Here is a 19636-nt window from a genome sequence, read left to right as displayed (position 1 = left end):
TATCTCTAGTTTCCCTCTCCCCTGGCTCCCAGTCTGAAGAAGGGTATTGACCCAAAATGTCACCTATTCCTTCTCTCCAGAGATGCTGCCTGACCTGCTTAGTTGTGTTGGGGGAACGGGTGAGTGGTGGAATATTACGTTGAGGAATGAGTTGCGTTGGGGGACCAGGCCTCCCGTGTGTTTGATACTCTGTTGAAGCAGTACTTTGACTGCTGACAGCTTCTGCATTAGAGACCATTGCTTTACCATCACTGCCATTTCAATAAACACATGAATGCACGTTTTATAAATTGGTTCACACATTGCTATTGAATTAATTATTAGTAATGTTCTCACCATCTCGCCACAGTTCTGCTACATATCGATCAGATGACTGGTTCAGTAATGAGGCAACGTTATCATTTAACGGATCCATATTTTTGGTCAGCCAGTTTCCTGCATTGTATGGGACCTGAAGAACAAGACCTTTGATATCTTAGTGTTTTGATTTGCTCCAGTGTGTTTACTTGACTCTCTGGCCTGTTATTAATTTATACATTATGGGAAACATAATTTCCTGAAATTGTTGCATAAACCAATCCTCAGCATAGCTCCAAAATAGTTTTAGAATTATTTATTTGATTTGGAATGAGCATTTCCGGGAACCGCACTCTCACTCGCACACCAGAAAGGTGGTCAACAGCAGCTCAGCTCAGTTACAGAACCAAAGGGTCCCACTAGGGCCATGAAAAGATTTTTACATGATTGTGTGGGTTGGAGTTTTCTGAAATCAGAAGAAAACTGTAGGAAGTTTAACTCAAATCCACATTTCAGTATCGAAAGGCTATTTATTTGAGTATTATTATCATTGAGAAAGACGCTCGTCCCTGGGACACAAGATGGCCGACAAGGAGAAGAGAGGGACGACGGTTCGGGGGCCGAGCTGAGCTGGTCGTGGGCGACGGAGGGGATCGGGAGCTGCTCTGATAGAACGAACACACGGGAAACTGGACTTTGATGAAATGGCGCCACATGTAATGACGACAGCATTATTATATGCAAAATGGTTCCACTGTGTAATGCGAATTTCATTCCGTGGCCGGCAGAGTCGGCGAGGCCGGAGCCCACGGCTCACGGAGCACGTGGCTGACGGAGGCTGGGTCGGCGGAGCCCGTGGCTGGTGCCCGTGCCAGAGAGGACCCGGCGGCAATAGTTAAGAGGTCGGTGTGGCAGTCGATGATGGCGCCAACCGACGGATGAAGACGGACACGTGGAGTGAGGAGGTCGCTGCGGGGGGGAGGAACAAAGGAAGACCCAGCTTGGGGAGAGGGGGGAGGGGGAGAACAAAGGGAGACCTGGCGCGGATACTGTGTATACTTTGTAACTTTGTCAGCACCATTATGTGGCGACTATTTGCATACCTTGGGCGTGCAAGCAAAGAATTTCACTGTGACTTGTCACATGTGACAATAAAGTGTTCATACATTCATTGCATAGGCGACATTAGATAAATAAATAAATGTCCATATCCATATCCAAAAGACACCAAGATCACACAACCTATTGCCAGTCATTACAACAATTTCCTACCTGCAAAGAAGACAGATCTAAAATTGATCTTCTGAATATTACTGTACAGTGTGGCACAGTTTTTAGTGTTACACATTTCACAGGTCACATTTTGAAAAAAGGTCAACACAGTTTTTTAATCTTGTGATCTCAGAGACCTGGTTCCTACCTTGCCAGCATAATGAACGATACAGAAGTCTCCTTTGTCCTTCAGTTGCTTGGGTTTGGAAAATTTAGAGTGGTTGCCTAGTTCCTGAACCACTTTCTCCACAAAGGACTTGTCTGTGGCCTTGGGGAACCAGCATTCTTCATCCAACAAAGCAAGAATACCTGGTGGGCCAGTCTGCAAACCAGAGAATTAAAAAAAACATGAACATAATAACTATCAAAACAATGAAACCACTGTTAGTGTTTCCTGTGCATCAGTGTATTGATCTGGTGAAATAGAAAAGAACAAGAATTATGTTCATTCAATCGCACTATGGGACTGGAAATGTTCTACATCAGAAATAATCTGAATGAGGGCTGTAAAACTGTTGATGATGTAGATAAATTAATTTGGAAAGTTATTTTAAATTAAACAATTGTATGTTTAACAAAAAGGCCATATTCATACCACCAACAATTCATGTTAAGACTAATATCAAAATATACTTCAACGGACTGATAAACAAACAAAATCAACTTCTAGACAGAGTATTGGAGAGAAATATTCAGGATTCAATGGTGAACCCTCTGGTTGGATGCATTAAGGTGGACAGAAGGGACTGATTCATCCCATGACAGAGTCATAGAGAGATACAGCAGAGAAACAGTCTCTTATACTTGTCCATGCTGACCAAGTTAGCATATTGGGCTGTCCCTTTTGCCTGCATTTGGTCCATAGTCCTCTAGTCATAAAGTATTGGAGTCTTATAGCAGGAAAACAGGCCTTTTGGCCCAACTTGCCCATGCTGACCAAGATATCTATGCTAGTCCCATCTGCCTACACTTGGCCCTTATCCCTCCAAACCATTCATATCCATACATCTGTCCTTTTAAAAAAAAACATCATAATTGCATCCATTTTTATAGCTTCTCTGTCAGCTGTCCCTATTAACTTCAACACTCTCACCTTAAACTGATGGCACCTAGTTTTAGAGTCCTCTACCTTGGGAAAAAGACTGAGTGTTCCCTATATCAATGCCCCTCATGACCATGCACAGAATAAGGTCACCTCTTGGCCTCTCACACTCGAAAGAGAAGTCACAGCCTAGTCAAGCTCTCCCTGTAATTCAAGCCAGGTAACATCCTGGTGAATCTCTTCTGCACCCCTTTTCAGCAATAACATTCTTCCTATTGGTAACTGCACACAGTATCTAAGTGTGGTCTCGCAAACAACTTGTACTGTTGCATCATGATGATGTCCCAGCTTGTGTATTTAATACTCTTCCCAAAGAAGGCAAGATCCCAATGTTCTAGGCATTCACAATATATGTTTCCTAATAACGGTGATATCAGCCTATCATTCTTTATCTGACAACAGAGTGACAGACTTTGTCTCATTGTGTATCCTGTGTTCCTTACCACTCTCTCAATCAGTTCTATGCAGGGTTGCAGATCCAGGCCAAAGTCAATGAAATTCCATTCAATACCCTCTCTCTGGTACTCTTCCTGCTCCAGGATGAACATTGTGTGGTTGAATAACTGTTGCAGCTTTTCATTGGTGTAGTTGATGCAGAGTTGTTCATAGGAATTGTCCTATAAAAGCAAATAAAAGCTGCATTGGTTGTGAAATAGTACTTCAGCGTTGCAGTTATTGTGTTGGCTTTATGTACATTACTTAAAAGTTAAAGATAGACACAAAATGCTGGAGTAACCCAGCGGGACAGGCAGCATCTCTGGAGAGAAGGAATGGGTGACATTTCGGGTCGAGACCCTTCTTCAGACTATGTTTTGGGTCGAGCCCCTTCTTCAGACTATGTTTTGGGACAAGACCCTTCTTCGAACTATGTTTTGGGTCGAGATCAGACTATTTCTGGGTCGAGACCCTTCTTCAGACTATGTTTCGGGATGAGACCATTCTTCAGACTATTTCTGGGTAAAGACCCTTCTTCAGACTATGTTTTGGGTCGAGACCCTTCTTCAGACTGATGTGCTGAGCTTCTCAGTTCCCATCCCCAGTTTCTGACAGTGAGTTACAGACCACCAAATCCTTCCTTAGTGCAATTTGAAAGGCATGCTGTTTAAACAAATGAATCTGCTAAAACTCAGTTTACCAATAGCATTAATCTTTTCAGTATCCATTAGCAACTCCTGCTAGCCTCCAAAAACAATTACCCTGTGAAATATTCTGTGAGCTTCCCCAATTTCCACTGTCACTATTACAGGGAACTGACAAGATCATGGAGAAACACCAGCTTCCATTTCAGCCCAACAAGTTGTTGTGAACTTGAGCTGTCTGTAGATCTTGCACTGGGGATCTGGCAGAAATGGACTTATTTTTAAACGCCAGCTTTATGTTTCTCTCTCATGATAAAACCTGACAATAATACTCATTTTGCTTCTAAAACAACAAAGACAGACATTTGGAAAATGGGCTATCTATATTCGACAGACAAATTGCATGCGTGTAGGGAAGAACTGCAGATGCTGTGTTAAACCGAAGATAAACACAAAAAGCTGGAGTAACTCAGCGGGTCAGACAGCATCTCTGGAGAAAAGGAATAGGTGACGTTTCAGGTCTGAAAAAGGCTCTCAACCTATTCATTTTCTCCAGAGATGCTGTCTGCTGTTTTCTGCTGGTCGGGATGAGGCTCCATTGGCCATGTGCCACCATTCGCATTGCTACAGGAAATTCCTGCCAAAGGCAATCCACTCCGGACTCTGCAAATCTTAAGAGATACAGCGCGGAAACAGGCCCTTTGGCGCACCGGGTCCGCACAGACTAGCGATCCCTACACACTCTCTGGACAATTTACACTTATACCAAGCCAATTCACCTTCAAGCCTGTATGTCTTTGGAGTGTGCGAAGATCTCGGAGAAAACCCACACATGTCACGGGGAGAACGTACAAACCCCGCACAGGCAGCACCCACAGCACCCAAGATTGAACCCGGGTTTCTGGCGCTGCAAGCGCTGTAAGGCAGCAACTCTACCTCTGCACCACCTGCTTTCTTTAACTGCAGAACTCTACCAAGTCTTGACATTGACGTGTCTAACTTTGATAATGTATTTTAGTGAGTTTTCATCAAAGTTTTAATGGAACAAAAACTTCTGTTCCTAATTGAACCAAAAAATGTACTCTTGTATTAGATTACCATAGTCATCAGACATTTTGAAAATGGGTTATCTATATTTGCAAAGGAATTACTGATAAAATACAAATTAACTAGTGAATACCTGAAATATTTCAAAACCAGCGATGTCAAGAATTCCAAGGAATGTGGAGCCCTGTCTCTTCGTCCTGTCCAGAGCTTTATTGATACGAATTAGGAGCCAGCGAAACAAGCGTTCATACATTGCCTTGGCCAAAGCTTCTGTGGCAAAGTCCGCCTGTGCAGGAAACAAGTGAGAATTTAACGAGGTAACTTTTAGTTTAGAGATACAGCATAGAAACAGGCCCTTCAACCCACCAGATCCACGCTGACCATCGATCACCCGTTCACACTAGTTCTATGTTATCCCACTTTCCCATCCACTCCCTGCACACAAGGGGTAATTTACAGAGGCCAATCAACCTACAAACCCCTACGTCTTTGAAATGTGGGAGGAAACCGGGGCACCCGGAGGAAACCCACATGATCACAGGGAGGACGTGCAAACTCCACACAGAGTGTACCAGAGGTCAGCATCAAACCCAGGTATCTGGCACTGTGGGGCAACAGCTCACAGGGGATAGGAGGGAGAGATAGATCAGTCATTATTCAATGGCGGAGTAGACGATGGGCCGAATGGCCTAATTCTACTATTACTTATGATCTTATGGCCTTATGATCTCTGCCAGCTACACCACTGTGCCACTGTAGCATTTTAAATTCAGAAAGCCTGCTCACATATCTACACAAACAAGCAACACATTTTAAAGTGACTTTAACGTTATATTTCATTCTAAAATTAATTTTCCTTTGAGTTTTGTAACTGGAGGTTGTCATGTGTTCAAAAACCACACAGCAGCGCCATCTGCTGGCCTCAGACAACATTTCGTGCACAGCTGCCACATGTCTGGAATATATATTTCATTAGGGGACAGTACTTCAATCTAGGAAACCAGACACTCTTAAAGTGGAACACTTTTAATTTAGTTTCATTTAGCGAAACAGGCCCTTCGACCCACTGAGTCTACACCGACCAGCGATCCCTGCACACTAACACTATCCTACACACACTCAGGACAATTTACATTTATACCAAGCCAATTAACCTACAAACCTGTACATCTTTGGAGTGTGGGAGGATCTTGGAGAAAACCCACGCAGGTCATGGGGAGAATGTACAAACTCCGTACAGACAGCACCTGTGGTCAGGATTGAACCTGGGTCTCCATCACTGTAAGGCAGTAACTCTACCGGCTTCTAGGGCTTCTATTAGCACCTTATCATAAATATTAATAATTTGTGGTCCGAGCACGCAGGAGGAAGGTTTCAGCTGTAAATTGCAGGCAGCTTCATTTATTAAATTAATTATTCGCCAAAAAAAAAGTATCTGAAAACAATCCTCGTGAATGTTAATGTCACATGAGCAACTCTATTTAGTTTGAAACTACAGCTGTTTTATGTTATTTTTATTTATGAGTCTAGATAGATGGAAATATAACAAGAGTTGCCAACTCTGGTTGGATGTGAGAGGATTTTTCACATGACACTGTGCCTTCAACTGCCCCGTCCGTATAAACAGTACTTGCTTTTAATTCCCTTTGGTTTATTAATGAACAAATGTGATGAAAATAAAAATTCAAGATGCTCTGATGAGTTGTCCTTGGAATGTAAGCCCTCTCTTACATGCATGGGCTGCGAAACAGGGTGGGGGGGGGGCTGCAGACCCCCCACATTTTTAGTGATGTTTCCCCTGGGAGTTAGCAGCCAGCCCAGCGGATGTACTTTAGTGACCGATACAGACGGTTCAGTGTCTGCAGGAAGCACCAACCTTACCTGTAACACACCGGGAGGGGAGGGGGAGGGGGGGGGGGGGGGCGGTGTCAGCAACTCACCACGGTAGGGGCGGGCTGGCTGGCGGGCCCGTGAACATGAAGGGAGGGGAGGGGAGAGTGGAGGCTTCCCACACTCACACATGGAGCCGTGTGGAAGCGAGCGATGGGAGGAGGGGCCCGGGGTCTGAGGGCACGAGGTCAGGGGGTCGGACTAATGGAGAACGCTGCTGACAACCCAACCTTCCTGCTCCTATTTATAGAGGAATCAGGAACAAAAAACACAAATAGCTGCTATGTCAAACACTGGCTAACCCGGGATAGATTCCAGGGTCAGCACTGGTCTCACACCAGGAAGGATGTCAAGAGTTTGTGGGGAAGCCAGAAGGGGTGAGGAATGACAGGTCTCAGTCATGTGTAGACTCTTATGTTGCAGGGGAGGGGAGTAGGAGACTGAGAGCATGTTCACAATCTTGTGGTGGAACAAACATGGAGAAGGTGTTCCAAGAGATGTACAACATGGACTTCGGGTGATCACACCAGAGGCAATCGGCAGAGAGTGGAGAGACAGCGCTTCAGGAGACCCTTCATAAAGATGGCTGGGCCGAGCACCGAAGGGGAAACCTTGTAAAATTCTGGGAAGAACGGTAAGGCAATAGGGGAGATAGACACAAAATGCTGGAGTAACTCAGTAAGGCAGCATCTCTGGAGAAAATGAATGGGTGACGTATCGTTTCGGGTTGGGACCTTTCTTCAGAAATGCTGCCTGATCCATTCAGTTACTCAAGCATTTTGCTTCTATTTTCGGTATAAACCAGCGTCTGCAGTTCCTTCCTACACAAGGTAAAAGGGGACCTAGGAGAGTGCTTGTTCAAAGAGACGGACTAGGCTCAATGGGCCAAATGGCCTCCACCGAGCGCACCCATCGACTCCAGCAGCAATATTGGTGCCAACTCCACACCTCCCTGCATGCCAACATCGCCAGCGCAACACAACCCCTCTTGCCCAACACCACCCTCCCGCCCCAACACCCCTCTCTTCCCCCCCACCACGGAGTACCCCACCCACCCGGGGTGCTCTTCCCTCCCTTGGGTCATGGGGTACTACGTGTGCCACCCCATCTCACTGACCCTGAGCCCCGTTCCCGGGGCAGTCCCACCATCACCCCATCCATCGACACGCCCAGAAACACAGCGATAAACGGAGCGAGCGAGGGTGCCCCGTAACTAGTACCTCGATGACCTGTCGCCCGGTGTCCCAGGTAGGTGGGGGATAAATCCCCCAATTTTTTGAGCTGGAGGATGGCTTGTATTATTATCCCCCAGTTTTTGGAGGTCAAGCAATAACAAAAATAATAATCACCTGCTTAAAAATATGCATTAACTTAAATATACTTCAAACAAAAAACATTGAAAATCATACTTCTACAATGCACTAAAACGTGATTTTAATACATCAAATTTCAAAAAGTCCCTACTGTGGGACCCCTTCCCACACCCTCTCTCCGAGGCCTGTGATCAGCGATCGCTCAGCCCCCCCACTTTCAAAAACGTTCCGCGGCCCCTGACATGTACTTCATTAGTATGGGCTATGATGAAGGTTAAGATTAGGCCAGGGCACAGGTCAATGTCCATGGATCAGAGGGGTCAAAGGTTGAGGAGGCAGAAGAGTCAAGGATCTAGTCAGCAATTAGAGAAGTTTGAGTCAGGGTTGTTGGAGGAGAAGAGTGCAGGGAATATCTTCTCAGGTTTATTAGGATAGGGTAGCAATGGCTGGTTGAGGGCACCGCTGATGTGATTTGGCTGTTGGCTGGGGCATATGAATGTTGGGCAGGTATGGTCAGAGTTACAATCATGTGCTTGTGGGTAGCAGGCGAAGGTTGCAGGCATGGGAGGGGCGGGAGGTCACTATTGTGGGACGGATGGTTGGGGAGCCTGCAGGAAACCTAGGTAGGTGTCCACCTTAAGAGGCTGGAATTTTACTTCAGCACAGTGGATCATACACTGCTTAGACCATATACGTGCCACTCAAGATCTCTGAAATGGTGTCTAGATGGAATTGGGCATCGATGGACACCACTAGTCTGACTAAGGTCTTCCACGATTCATTTGGTCAGACACGAGGGCAAGGAATTAATTATCATGAACTCAACCATCCTTAATTATGTTCTCCCTTTTATTTTTCATTGAAGCTAGATTGCATAGATGTGATGCCATAAATTGTCCAGCTTTAGGATGTTATTCCTTATTTTAAAATGCAATGCTCACAACCCTAGTCTCAGTGAAGCCCGGGAACCTTCTGAGGGTGAGGTGATTGACAACACCGTTCAAGAGACTAATCATTAATATCTAGAGATTCCTCACAAGTCCTGCTTGGTTGGCAACACTCAATATTACATGGATTTTCTCCTCCATAGTTGTAATTGAGAATTTCCAGAAGATAGACACAAACTGCTTGAGTAACGCAGCGGGACAGGCAGCATCTCTGGAGAGAAGGAATGGGTGACGTTTCAGGTCAAGTCCCTTCTTCAGTCTGAAAAAGGGGCTCGTCCCGAAACGTCACATATTCCTTTTCTCCGATGATGCTGCCCTGAGCTGCTGAGTTACTCCAGCAGTTTGTGTCTACCTTATTTACTTCCAGCACTTTCTGTTTCAATGCAGAATTCTACTTGCATGGTTATTATAATCAGGCCGTTTGGAGAGGTTTCCCTAAAACAAGTTCCCAACCTGGGGTGTATTTACCCCCAGGGAGGAACTCCAGAGGGTAAATTTCACCTACCCAGGGGGTAAATTTGTTGGTTCTGGATTTGTGCATATTTTTTCTCATTGACTGACTGTGTTGGTTCTGCAATACCGGTATCTGTTCATCATTAGTTGTTCATAAATAAGTGAAATAACATTGTTATGTGCCATTAAAGCTGCCAGGGGTAAACGGGACGAAAAAGGTTGGGAACCCTTGCCCCAAAATATGGAAAATGCCTTGACATAAGATTTGTAAACTCCTACCTGCTCCTTGGTCTGGGCTTTTTGAACATAATCACGTCCGACTTTAATGCGAGGGCTGAGGATGGCTCTGGAGAAGTCGGTCACGTTCATCCCCAATAGGTGGCACACCTTCTGTGCAACTGCAGAGAGAGGTCAGAGTGCTGGTTATTGTCACCACCACCTCACATCTGCTGCATGGGTGAAAAAGTTGGTGCAGAGATGTACCTGTGTTGTCGGGCATTGATGCCTGGTCAGTGTTACGCTCCTTTTTGAAAGAAATATTGCCAAGTTGCAGCACGGATGATACAACCTTCAGGATAGCTGGGGACACAAGAAGATGGAGGATATCAGCACCGGCTGGATTGTAGCTCACTGTGTTATAAACAATCTATTTATTTCCCCTCACTGTCTGCATTAGTACTTATTTCTGCAGTCTGGTGCCAAATCAGTTTAGTTTAGTTTAGCTTATTGTCATGTGTACAGAGGTACAGTGAAAAGCTTTTGTTGCATGCTAACCGGTCAGCGGAAAGACAATACATGATTACAATTGAGCCATTCACAGTGTAAAGATACATGAAGAAAAGAATAACTTGAATAACATTTAGTGCACGATAAAACCCGTAAAGTCCGATCAAAGACAGTCCCATGATCTCTAATGAGATAGATAGTAGTTCACAACTGCTCTCTGGTTGTGGTTGGATGGTTCAGTTGCCTGATAACAGCTGGGAAGCAACTCTCCCTGAATCTGGACTGTGCGTTTTCACACTTCGGTACCTTTTGCCCGATGGGAGAGGGAAGAAGAGGGAGTGGCCAGGGCGCGACTGGTCATGCATAATAGCAAGCTAAAAGCCAACAAGGACTGTGTTTGAAAGGAGATTTTTAGATTGGCTTGTAACATATTCCAGAGGAACACTCATCATTGGTAAGTATAAATATGGCCAGAAGAGGCAACAATATCACTTAAGCTTGCCACTAAATTATCAGCAAAATAAGATATTGAGAATAGGAAATTGAGAAATATGCAATGGACAGAGGAATGTTTTGTCTTGTCATCACTGTAAAAAATAACATTTTCTTGAGTACTCATTTCAAACCACCTTCTCTTAGAGAAACACCAGACATGTAGAGAGAATGGTGGAATGTTGCTTTCTTTACTGAACATACACAATTTTGCTTTGATCTGCGCTTGGCTTAAATGATTGAGATTTTCAGTTTTGAACTATTTTATGGCCTCTATCCATTATAAAAACACAATCTTTTAGTCTGAAAAGGTCAGCGACAGGATTGACAATGATCAGAACCATATTTGTGTCGGAAGGAAATGCAGATGCTGGTTTAAACTGAAGATTGACACAAATGAGTAATGCCCCTGTCCCACTTAGGAAACCTGAACGGAAACCTCTGGAGACTTTGCGCCCCACCCAAGGTTTCCGTGCGGTTCCAGGAGGATTTTGTCAGTCTCCCTACCTGCTTCCACTACCTGCAACCTCCGGCAACCACCTGCAACCTCCGGGAACCGCACGGAAACCTTGGGTGGGGCGCAAAGTCTCCAGAGGTTTCCGTTCAGGTTTCCTAAGTGGGACAGGGGCATAACTCAGCGGGATAGGCAGCATCTCTGGAGAGAAGTCTGAAGAAGATGAAGGTGAAGAAGATGATCTGACGAAGGGTCTTGATCTGAAACGTCACCCATTCCTTCTCTCCAGAGATGCTGCCTGTCCCGCTGAGTTCCTCCAACATTTTGTGTCTACCATATTTGTGTCAGTTGCTGATCCCTGTTGATTAGTGCATGTGTTTCTTATTGTGAGTCCTGTTGGGCTGATTACTGGCTGATTACGTGTCAAATGCTAGCAAGATTCGGAATTTAATCAACAGCAAAGTAACACTTCACTCTTGGTTACAACTTGCAACACTCAAACCCCTGTCCCACGGTACGAGTTCATTCCAAGTGTTCTCCCGAGTTTGCCCTGATTCGAACTCGGAGATTTACGGTAATGGCCACTCGTCGGTACTCGGGGCTCTCGTGGACATTTTTCATAATTTTGAAAAATCTTCACGAGTCTTCCCGTGCTTACCTGCCATTAGCGAGTCTTCCCGAGTACCTGCCGTTAGCGCTAAGAGACGTCCCGAGCTCCGACGTACCTGCTACGTTCATTCTCCGTGCTTACCATGAGTTTGATTTTTTTTTAAACTCGGGAGAGCTCTTGGAATGAACTTGTACCGTGGGACAGGGCTTACACAGGGGCCATTGCTCCAAGGGTAAACTTAAAGGGTTGATGGTGGAGATGCAATGGCAAAGATTTAAAGACCGCATGGATGAACTCCAAATATTGTTCATCCCTGTCTGGTGATAAAATAAAACTGGGAAGGCGGCTCAACCGTGGCTGATGAGGGAAATCAAGGAAAGTGTTAAAACCAAGGAAGAGGCATATTAATTGTCCAGAAGAAGCGGCAAACCATTAATTAAGAGGGGGGGGGGGGCAAAGAGCATGAAAGAAAGCTTGTTGGGGAACATAAAAACTGACTCTAAAAGCTTCTTTAGATATGTAAAAAGGAAAAGATTAGTGAAGACAAATGTAGGTCCCTTACAATTGGAGTCAGGTGAATTTATAATGGGAAACAAAGAAATAGCAGAACAGTTAAACGAGTACTTTGGGTCTGTCTTTATTAGGAAGACACAAACAATCTCCCAGAAATACTAGCGGACCGAGGATCTAGTGGGAGGGAGGAACTGAAGGAGATCCACATTAGTCTGGAAATGTTGTTAGGTAAACTGTTGGGACTGAAGGCAGATAGAAACCAGGGCCTGATTGTCTGCATCCCAGAGTACTCAAGGAGGTGGCCTTAGAAATTGTGGATGCATTGGTGACCATTTTCCAATGTTCTCTCGACTTTGGATCAGTTCCTGTGGACTGGAGGGTAGCCAATGTAACTCCACTTTTTAAGAAAGGATGGAGAGAGAAAACAGGGAATTATAGACTAGGTAATCTTACATCGGTAGTGGGGAAGTTGCTGGGGTCAATTATTAAAGATGTTATAGCAGACCATTTGGAAAGCAGTGACAGGATTGGTCAATGTCAGCGTGGATTTATGAAGGGGTAATCATGCTTGACTAATCTTCTGGAATTTTTTGAGAATGTAACAAGTAGAATGGATAAGGGAAAGCCAGTGGATGTGGTGTATCTGGATTTTGAAAAAGCCTTTGACAAGGTCCCACGCAAGAGATTAGTGGTCAAAATTAAAGCACATGGTATTTGGGGTAGGGTATTGACATGGATAGAGAACTGGTTAGCAGACAAGGAACAATGAGTAGGAATTAACGGGTCCTTTTCAGAATGGCAGGCAGTGACTGGTGGGGTGCCGCAAGGCTCGGTGCTTGGACCCTAGTAATTTACATTATATATATTAACGATATAGACGAGGGAATTAAATGTGACATCTCCCAGTTTGTGGATGACACAAAGCTGGGTGGTAGTGTGAGCTGCAATGAGAATGCTATGAGGCTGCGGGATGACTTGGATAAGTTGGGTGAGTGGGCAGATGCAGTATTATGGGGATAAATGTGAGGTTATCCACTTTGGTGACAAGAACAGAAAAGCAGATTATTAACTGAATGGTATCAAATTAGGAAAATGGGAGGTGCAACGAGACCTGGGTGTGCTTATACATCAGTCACTGAAAGTAAGCATGCAGGTACAGCAGGCAGTGAAGAAAGCTCATGGCATGTTGGCCTTCATTGTGCGGATTTGAGTTTAGGAGCAAGGAGGTCCTACTGCAGTTGTACAGGGCCCTGGTGAGACCACACCTGGAGTATTGTGTGCAATTTTGGTCTCCTAATTTGAGGAGGGACATTATTGCTATTGAGGGAGTGCAGCGTAGGTTCACCAGGTTAATTCCCGGGATGGCGAGACTGACATATGATGAAAGAATGAGTCGACTGCGCTTGTATTCACTGGATGAGAGGGGATCTTATAGAATCATCTAAAATTCTTAAAGGATTGGACAGGCTAAATGCAGTGAAAATGTTTCCAATGTTGGGGAAGTCCAGAACCAGGGGTCACAGTTCCAGAATAAGAGGTAAGTCATTTAGGACTAAGATGAGGAAAAACCTCTTCACCCAGAGAGTTGTGAATCTGTGGAATTCTCTGCCACAGAAGGCAGTGGAGGCCAATTCACTGGATGTTTTCAAGAGAGAGTTAGATTTAGCTCTTAGGGATTAAGGAATCAAGGGATATGGGGAAAAAGCAAGATTGGGGTACTGATTTTAGATGATCAGCCATGATCATATTGAATGGCGGTGCTGGCTCGAAGAGCTGAATAGCGGACTCCTGCACCTATGTTTGTGTTTCTACGTTTTCCAAGCCTTGGGAGATTTAAGTTAAGGCTGAAACTGACTGACGATTACTATCTCTTCTGTTGCTGACAGTCTTAAGTGCTGGATGTTTTCAATATTAAAACTGCATCTGTTCACAATTTATTGCAGAAGATGATGTTTTACTGTAGACTGCATCCCCATGAGAGAATACACATTTCTACCCCTTAGGATGCCTCATGCAGCCATAAAACTTGTTAAGGCTTTGGATCACTGTACATTTGTTGAGGTTTTGGCATCCTTTTCAATCTCCGAGCCAAAATGACGAGTGTACTAGCTAACATATGATAGGTCAATGCATTTTGGCTGGTGATCCTTTATATCAAACACCATTTATAGACATTTAGCCTTGAAACATGTGAGAATATTTCTCATGATTTTAACAGAGTCTAACAGTTAATTTAAAAAAAGGTTCCCGAGACTTCATGACCAGGGCTTCCTGGGTTACTCATCTGTGGTGGCAACTGCATTTATAGTACGTTAATACTTGATGTCATAGATTCATGCAGCACGGAAACTGGTTCTTCAGCCCAACTAACCCATGCCAACCAAGATGCCCCATCTATGTTAGTCCCACCTGCCTGTGTTCAGCCCATATCCCTCTAAATCTTTCCTATCCATGTACATGTCCAAATGTTATTTAAGTGTAGTCATAGTACCTGTTTCAACTACCTCCTCTGGCAGCTCATTCCATATACCCACCACCCTCTGTGTGAAGATGTACTGTGGAACCTGGGTCTGGATAACCGGTTAAATCAGGACTGTCCACACCAATATTTTAAATATGTTTCAAATCTACTTTGTACTTTGTAATGATTTGGATATACATACCAAGGATACATTTAAAGTGGAAATAAATATTAAAAAAATTAAATTATTTTAAATTTGATAAACATGGGCCTAGAAAGAAACTTAATAAGGACCACATATATTAGGACTGTGCTTTGTGTGAGAGACTGCCTTGAAACACACTTCACTTTGACATTCAGAGCACTGGGCAGAAATCATATCGCGTCAACACCCGCCTGCGATATGAAAGTGTGCAAAGTTGGGGAGAAGAGGGCTGCTGTCTGGTGGAGAGAGGCTTTGTGTTGGCAGCTGGGTACAAGTGAAACTAGGATCTTGAGGGTTGGTTGTGCATCCAAAGGGATTATATTTGAGTTATTGTAGGTGGTGTGGGTTTGAGAGGGAACCACATCAATGGGTAAGTCTTTCTTGGACAGTCCCTTGACATTGAGTGTAGGAAGGAACTGCAGATGCTGGTTTACACCAAAGATAAACATAAAATGGTGGAGTAACTCAGCAGGACAGGCATCATCTCTGGATAGAAGGAAGAGGTGAAGTTTCGGGTCGAGACCCTTCTTCAATCCTTTGACGTTGATAATCATTTGCTTGTAGTCCAATGGAATGGAAGCTGACATTCATGGATTCTTTAAACATTGAGAAGCTATTACACACCAGATACCCAGTTAATGGCTCCAGTCATGTACTTGGCATATTCTTTGAGTTAATTATTGTTAATATTTTAATGAGCCTTAAACATATTATTGTATTTCTTTCAGTTATTCAGAACTATCTGAATAGCTGTCAAAAGCTATCAGGCTGGTTTGGGTCAAGGCCTCTGAGATTTACCGCCAGAGTCCTGCTCACTACTTGAGCCCACTCCACTCCATCAATACCTGCCCTGTGTCGAAGGTTCAGCTAGCCTGGCTCTCCATATTGGAGAAAGCAAGTCAGATTGAGCAGGTACCAGGCAGTGGACAGGCCATTATCTCCATTGTTTGAAGCCTACATTTAACTCTCATGGTCATAGAACCACATTGCACAGAAACAGGCCTTCTGGCCAAAGTTGTCCATGCTGCCGAAGATGCTCCATCTAAGCTAGTCCCATTTGCCCATGTTTGAGCCATGTTCCCCTACACCTTTCCTATCTATACACCTGTTCAAATGTCTTTTAAATGTTGTTGTTGTGGCTGCCCCAGACACTTTTTCAGGCAGCTCATTCCATACATGTACTACCTACTGTGTGAAGTTGGATCTTTTAACCTCCTCTTAAACCTATGCCCTCTGATTCTTCATTCCCCGACCCTGGAAAAAAAGACTGTGCCTTCATCCTATTCCCCTCACGATTTTATACACCTTTATAAAATCACCTCTCAGTCTCCTGCTCTCCAAGGAATAAAATTCCAGCCAACTTATGTCTCTCGATAGCTCAGTCCTTTGAATCCTCCAACATCTTTGTAAATCTTCTCCGCTCTCGTTCTAGCTTACTGCTATCTGTCCTATTGCAGGGTATCCGAAACGAAGCACAGTTTGAATTTAGAAAATCTGAAAATCCAAATGAGACTTACATGTCTGTTCTTCACCGGAAAATCCCATAATAGTCATGGCTTCAGAGGTTTCCTCAAACATGTCCTTGTCATCCTGGCCTGGAATCTGCACGTTGCCATTCGCCAGGAACCTGTAGTTGCTGAATGGTTCTAAGAGCAGATCCTCTGTCAATTATAAGCAAGTGAGTCAGTGACATTATTGCCTGTAGAGCGATGAATGTAGTCAGAGCCAAGGCTTGAACTTACCTCTCATCTTTGATCCTGCACCAGTAAGAAGGTAGTAGAAAATGTGGAATGTCCTTTCTTCCGTCGCCTGACGAATAGCACGTGATTTTTCGAGCAAGTCTGTTTATTTCAGTTAAGTCAACAAATGTTATGTTTTGGTTGTTATTAATTATTCCTTCTTTTGATATTAATTCCTTGATGAATTATGAACTGAACAAGAAGAAAATGTAGAAAATTTTAAAACATAAGCCAAGGTACCCTAAAAATCTTCAAAAATATTAATTATTTGCACCCACTGTAAAAATAAAACAACTTAGCTAACTTCTTCTTACCTATTGTCGGCACAGATGTAGAATTTCCATTCAAGTCAATGGGCGGCCAGGTCCTGCTCCAGCTGAGAGCCCAGGACCAGTCCTGGGGAAGTCTAGCAAGTTTGTGCCATGAAATGCTTTGTCAGATTCAACACCATGAATCTGTCAGGAAGTTCTGGACAACTGTCGCCTATTCCTTTGCCACCACAGATGCTGCTTGAACCACTGAGTTTACCCTGCAGAGTCTGCCTTGCTCCAGACAATGATACACTAACCAAAGATAGACACAAAAAGCTGGAGTATCTCAGCGGGACAGGCAGCATCTCTGGAGAGAATGAATGTTCTTAGAATTTTAAAAAACTTTTTTTTTTAGAATTACCTTTATTGTCATTCAGACCTTACGGTCTGAACAAAATTTCGTGCCTGCAGTCATACATACAATAATACAATAATAAACAACAATAACACAAATTAACATCCACCACAGTGAGTCCTCCAAGCACCTCCTCACTGTGGTGGAGGCAAAAATCTTAGGGCTGCAGTCTCTTCCCTCCTCTTCTCCCTCTGCGCTGAGGTGATGCCCCACCGGGCGATGGTACAAACAGTCCCGCGGCTCACCGAACCCCGCAAACGGGCCGGCTCAAACACCACGGCCCGGGGTGGTCGAAGCTGCCGCCTTCCAGTCCAGCGGACGCAGCCGCTGGCCCGCAGTTGAACCCCGGATTCAGGTCACCGCCGCCAGAACGCCGTCCCAGCCACCGGAGCACCGTTCCAGCCCCGAGCCGGATCGCCCTCACGTGAGTGCCGTTCCTCCCTCGAGCTGGGCCGCTCCGACAGGAGCGCCATACCTCCCTCGAGCTGGGCCGCTCCGACGGGAGCGCCATCGAGCTGGGCCGCTCCGACGGGAGCGCCGTTCCTCCCTCGGGTTGGGCCGCCCCGACGGGAGCGCCACAACCCCTCATGGGAGAGTCTCAGCTCCGCTCCAGGCCGCCCTCACGGGAGCGTCACAGCCCCTCACGGGAGAGTCTCAGCTCCGCTCCAGGCCGCCCTCACGGGAGTGTCACAGCCCCTCACGGGAGAGTCTCAGCTCCGCGCCAGGCCGCCCTCACGGGAGCGTCACAGCCCCTCACGGGAGAGTCTCAGCTCCGCTCCAGGCCGCCCTCACGGGAGCGTCACAGCCCCTCACGGGAGAGTCTCAGCTCCGCGCCAGGCCGCCCTCACGGGAGCGTCACAGCCCCTCACGGGAGCGCCGTTCCAGCCCCGAGCCGGATCGCCCTCACGTGAGTGCCGTTCCTCCCTCGAGCTGGGCCGCTCCGACAGGAGCGCCATACCTCCCTTGAGCTGGGCCGCTCCGACGGGAGCGCCATCGAGCTGGGCCGCTCCGACGGGAGCGCCGTTCCTCCCTCGGGTTGGGCCGCCCCGACGGGAGCGCCACAACCCCTCACGGGAGAGTCTCAGCTCCGCTCCAGGCCGCCCTCACGGGAGCGTCACAGCCCCTCACGGGAGAGTCTCAGCTCCGCGCCAGGCCGCCCTCACGGGAGCGTCACAGCCCCTCACGGGAGCGCCGTTCCAGCCCCGAGCCGGACCGCCCTCACGGGAGCGAGCCCAGGGCGAGTCCTGACTGGCTCTGCCTCCGGAGTCTCAAGGTCGCCACCACCGTGATTAGGCCTCAGCGCAAACGGAGGCAGAGAAGGGGGATACGACAAAAAAGTTGCATTCCCCCGAAGGGAGAGACAGCAAGCCCTGTTTCAACCCCCCCCCCCTCCCCTCCCTCCCCTCCCCCCCACATAAACACAACCTAAAAACCAAAAACTTAACTAGACAAAACGAAAAAAAACAACACAAAAAAATAAATCCAGGCCAGGATGACAAGGCCAGGGCAGTGCCGCCACTTCCGGTTCGAGATCCTCCTTCAGACTGAAGAAGGGACTCGACCCGAAACATCGCCCATTCATTCTCTCCAGAGATGCTGCCAGTCCCACTGAGTTACTCCAGCTTCTTATGTCTGTCTTTGGTTTAAACTAGCATCTGCAGTCCCTTCCTACACAATGGTGCACTAACCTTCCTCACCCTTGGTGCCCACTCACAATCCTCCATCAGTGCTATTTCTCTGCCACAGTGGGGCTATCTTGCTTGGTTTTATTCTCAACTGTCTGGTCATGGCCAGGTCTTTGTTATCAATGTCTTGTCCTTTCATATCAGCACCACAACTTGCCTCCCCAATGATGCATCCTTGTTTTTCTCTCCACCGTTAATCAGGGGGAAAGGGGGAGATGCATTGATGAAAACATTTGGAGACTTTGGGTCACTTTTATTTTGATGACACTCAATTCCTCCCCACAACCTGCTCTCAACTGTTTGTGTAGGGGGGAACTGCAGATACTGGTTTCAACCGAAGATAGACACAAAATGCTGGAGTAACTCAGTGGGACAGGCAGCACCTCTGGAGAGAAGGAATGGGTGATGTTTCGGGTCGAGACCCTTCATTCAGTTATCTACCTCTCAACTGTTTCTGTGCTGTCTGATTACTTATATGACAGTTTTTTTATGAATGAGCCATAGCTTCTTCCAGGTTGGTCTTGGATTGAGTGATGTCATTGATTTGCATGGGCTGAAGTTCAAACAGTGGACTACAGATTGTTAGTTAGTTGGATCCAGCAGTGATGCAAGAGCGTTCTGCTTGCTGATGGAAGAACAGATGATATAAAACTATATCCCAGCATCATCACACCCTACCCTATGC

General features: G+C 45.8%; 1 protein-coding gene across 2 annotated transcripts in view; it reads right to left on the bottom strand.

The window, feature by feature from the left end:
* myh11 (myosin heavy chain 11) overlaps nucleotides 1–19636 on the bottom strand; it is a 165603-nt gene that overhangs the window by 52853 nt on the left and 93114 nt on the right. For both annotated transcript variants that reach the window (XM_033040278.1, XM_033040277.1), the window contains exons 8-15: nucleotides 16604–16702; nucleotides 16379–16522; nucleotides 9884–9979; nucleotides 9680–9798; nucleotides 4931–5083; nucleotides 3115–3288; nucleotides 1718–1891; nucleotides 337–451 (exon numbers count right to left, since the gene is read on the bottom strand). In XM_033040278.1, the coding sequence (XP_032896169.1) occupies nucleotides 337–451; nucleotides 1718–1891; nucleotides 3115–3288; nucleotides 4931–5083; nucleotides 9680–9798; nucleotides 9884–9979; nucleotides 16379–16522; nucleotides 16604–16702 (1074 nt within the window). The remainder of the gene's footprint in view (nucleotides 1–336; nucleotides 452–1717; nucleotides 1892–3114; nucleotides 3289–4930; nucleotides 5084–9679; nucleotides 9799–9883; nucleotides 9980–16378; nucleotides 16523–16603; nucleotides 16703–19636) is intronic.

Source organism: Amblyraja radiata, chromosome 22, assembly GCF_010909765.2.
Source record: "Amblyraja radiata isolate CabotCenter1 chromosome 22, sAmbRad1.1.pri, whole genome shotgun sequence".
Taxonomy (NCBI): Eukaryota; Metazoa; Chordata; class Chondrichthyes; order Rajiformes; family Rajidae; genus Amblyraja; species Amblyraja radiata.
The sequence above is the reverse complement of the archived record's forward strand: the minus strand, read 5'-3'. Positions and strand labels throughout refer to the sequence as shown.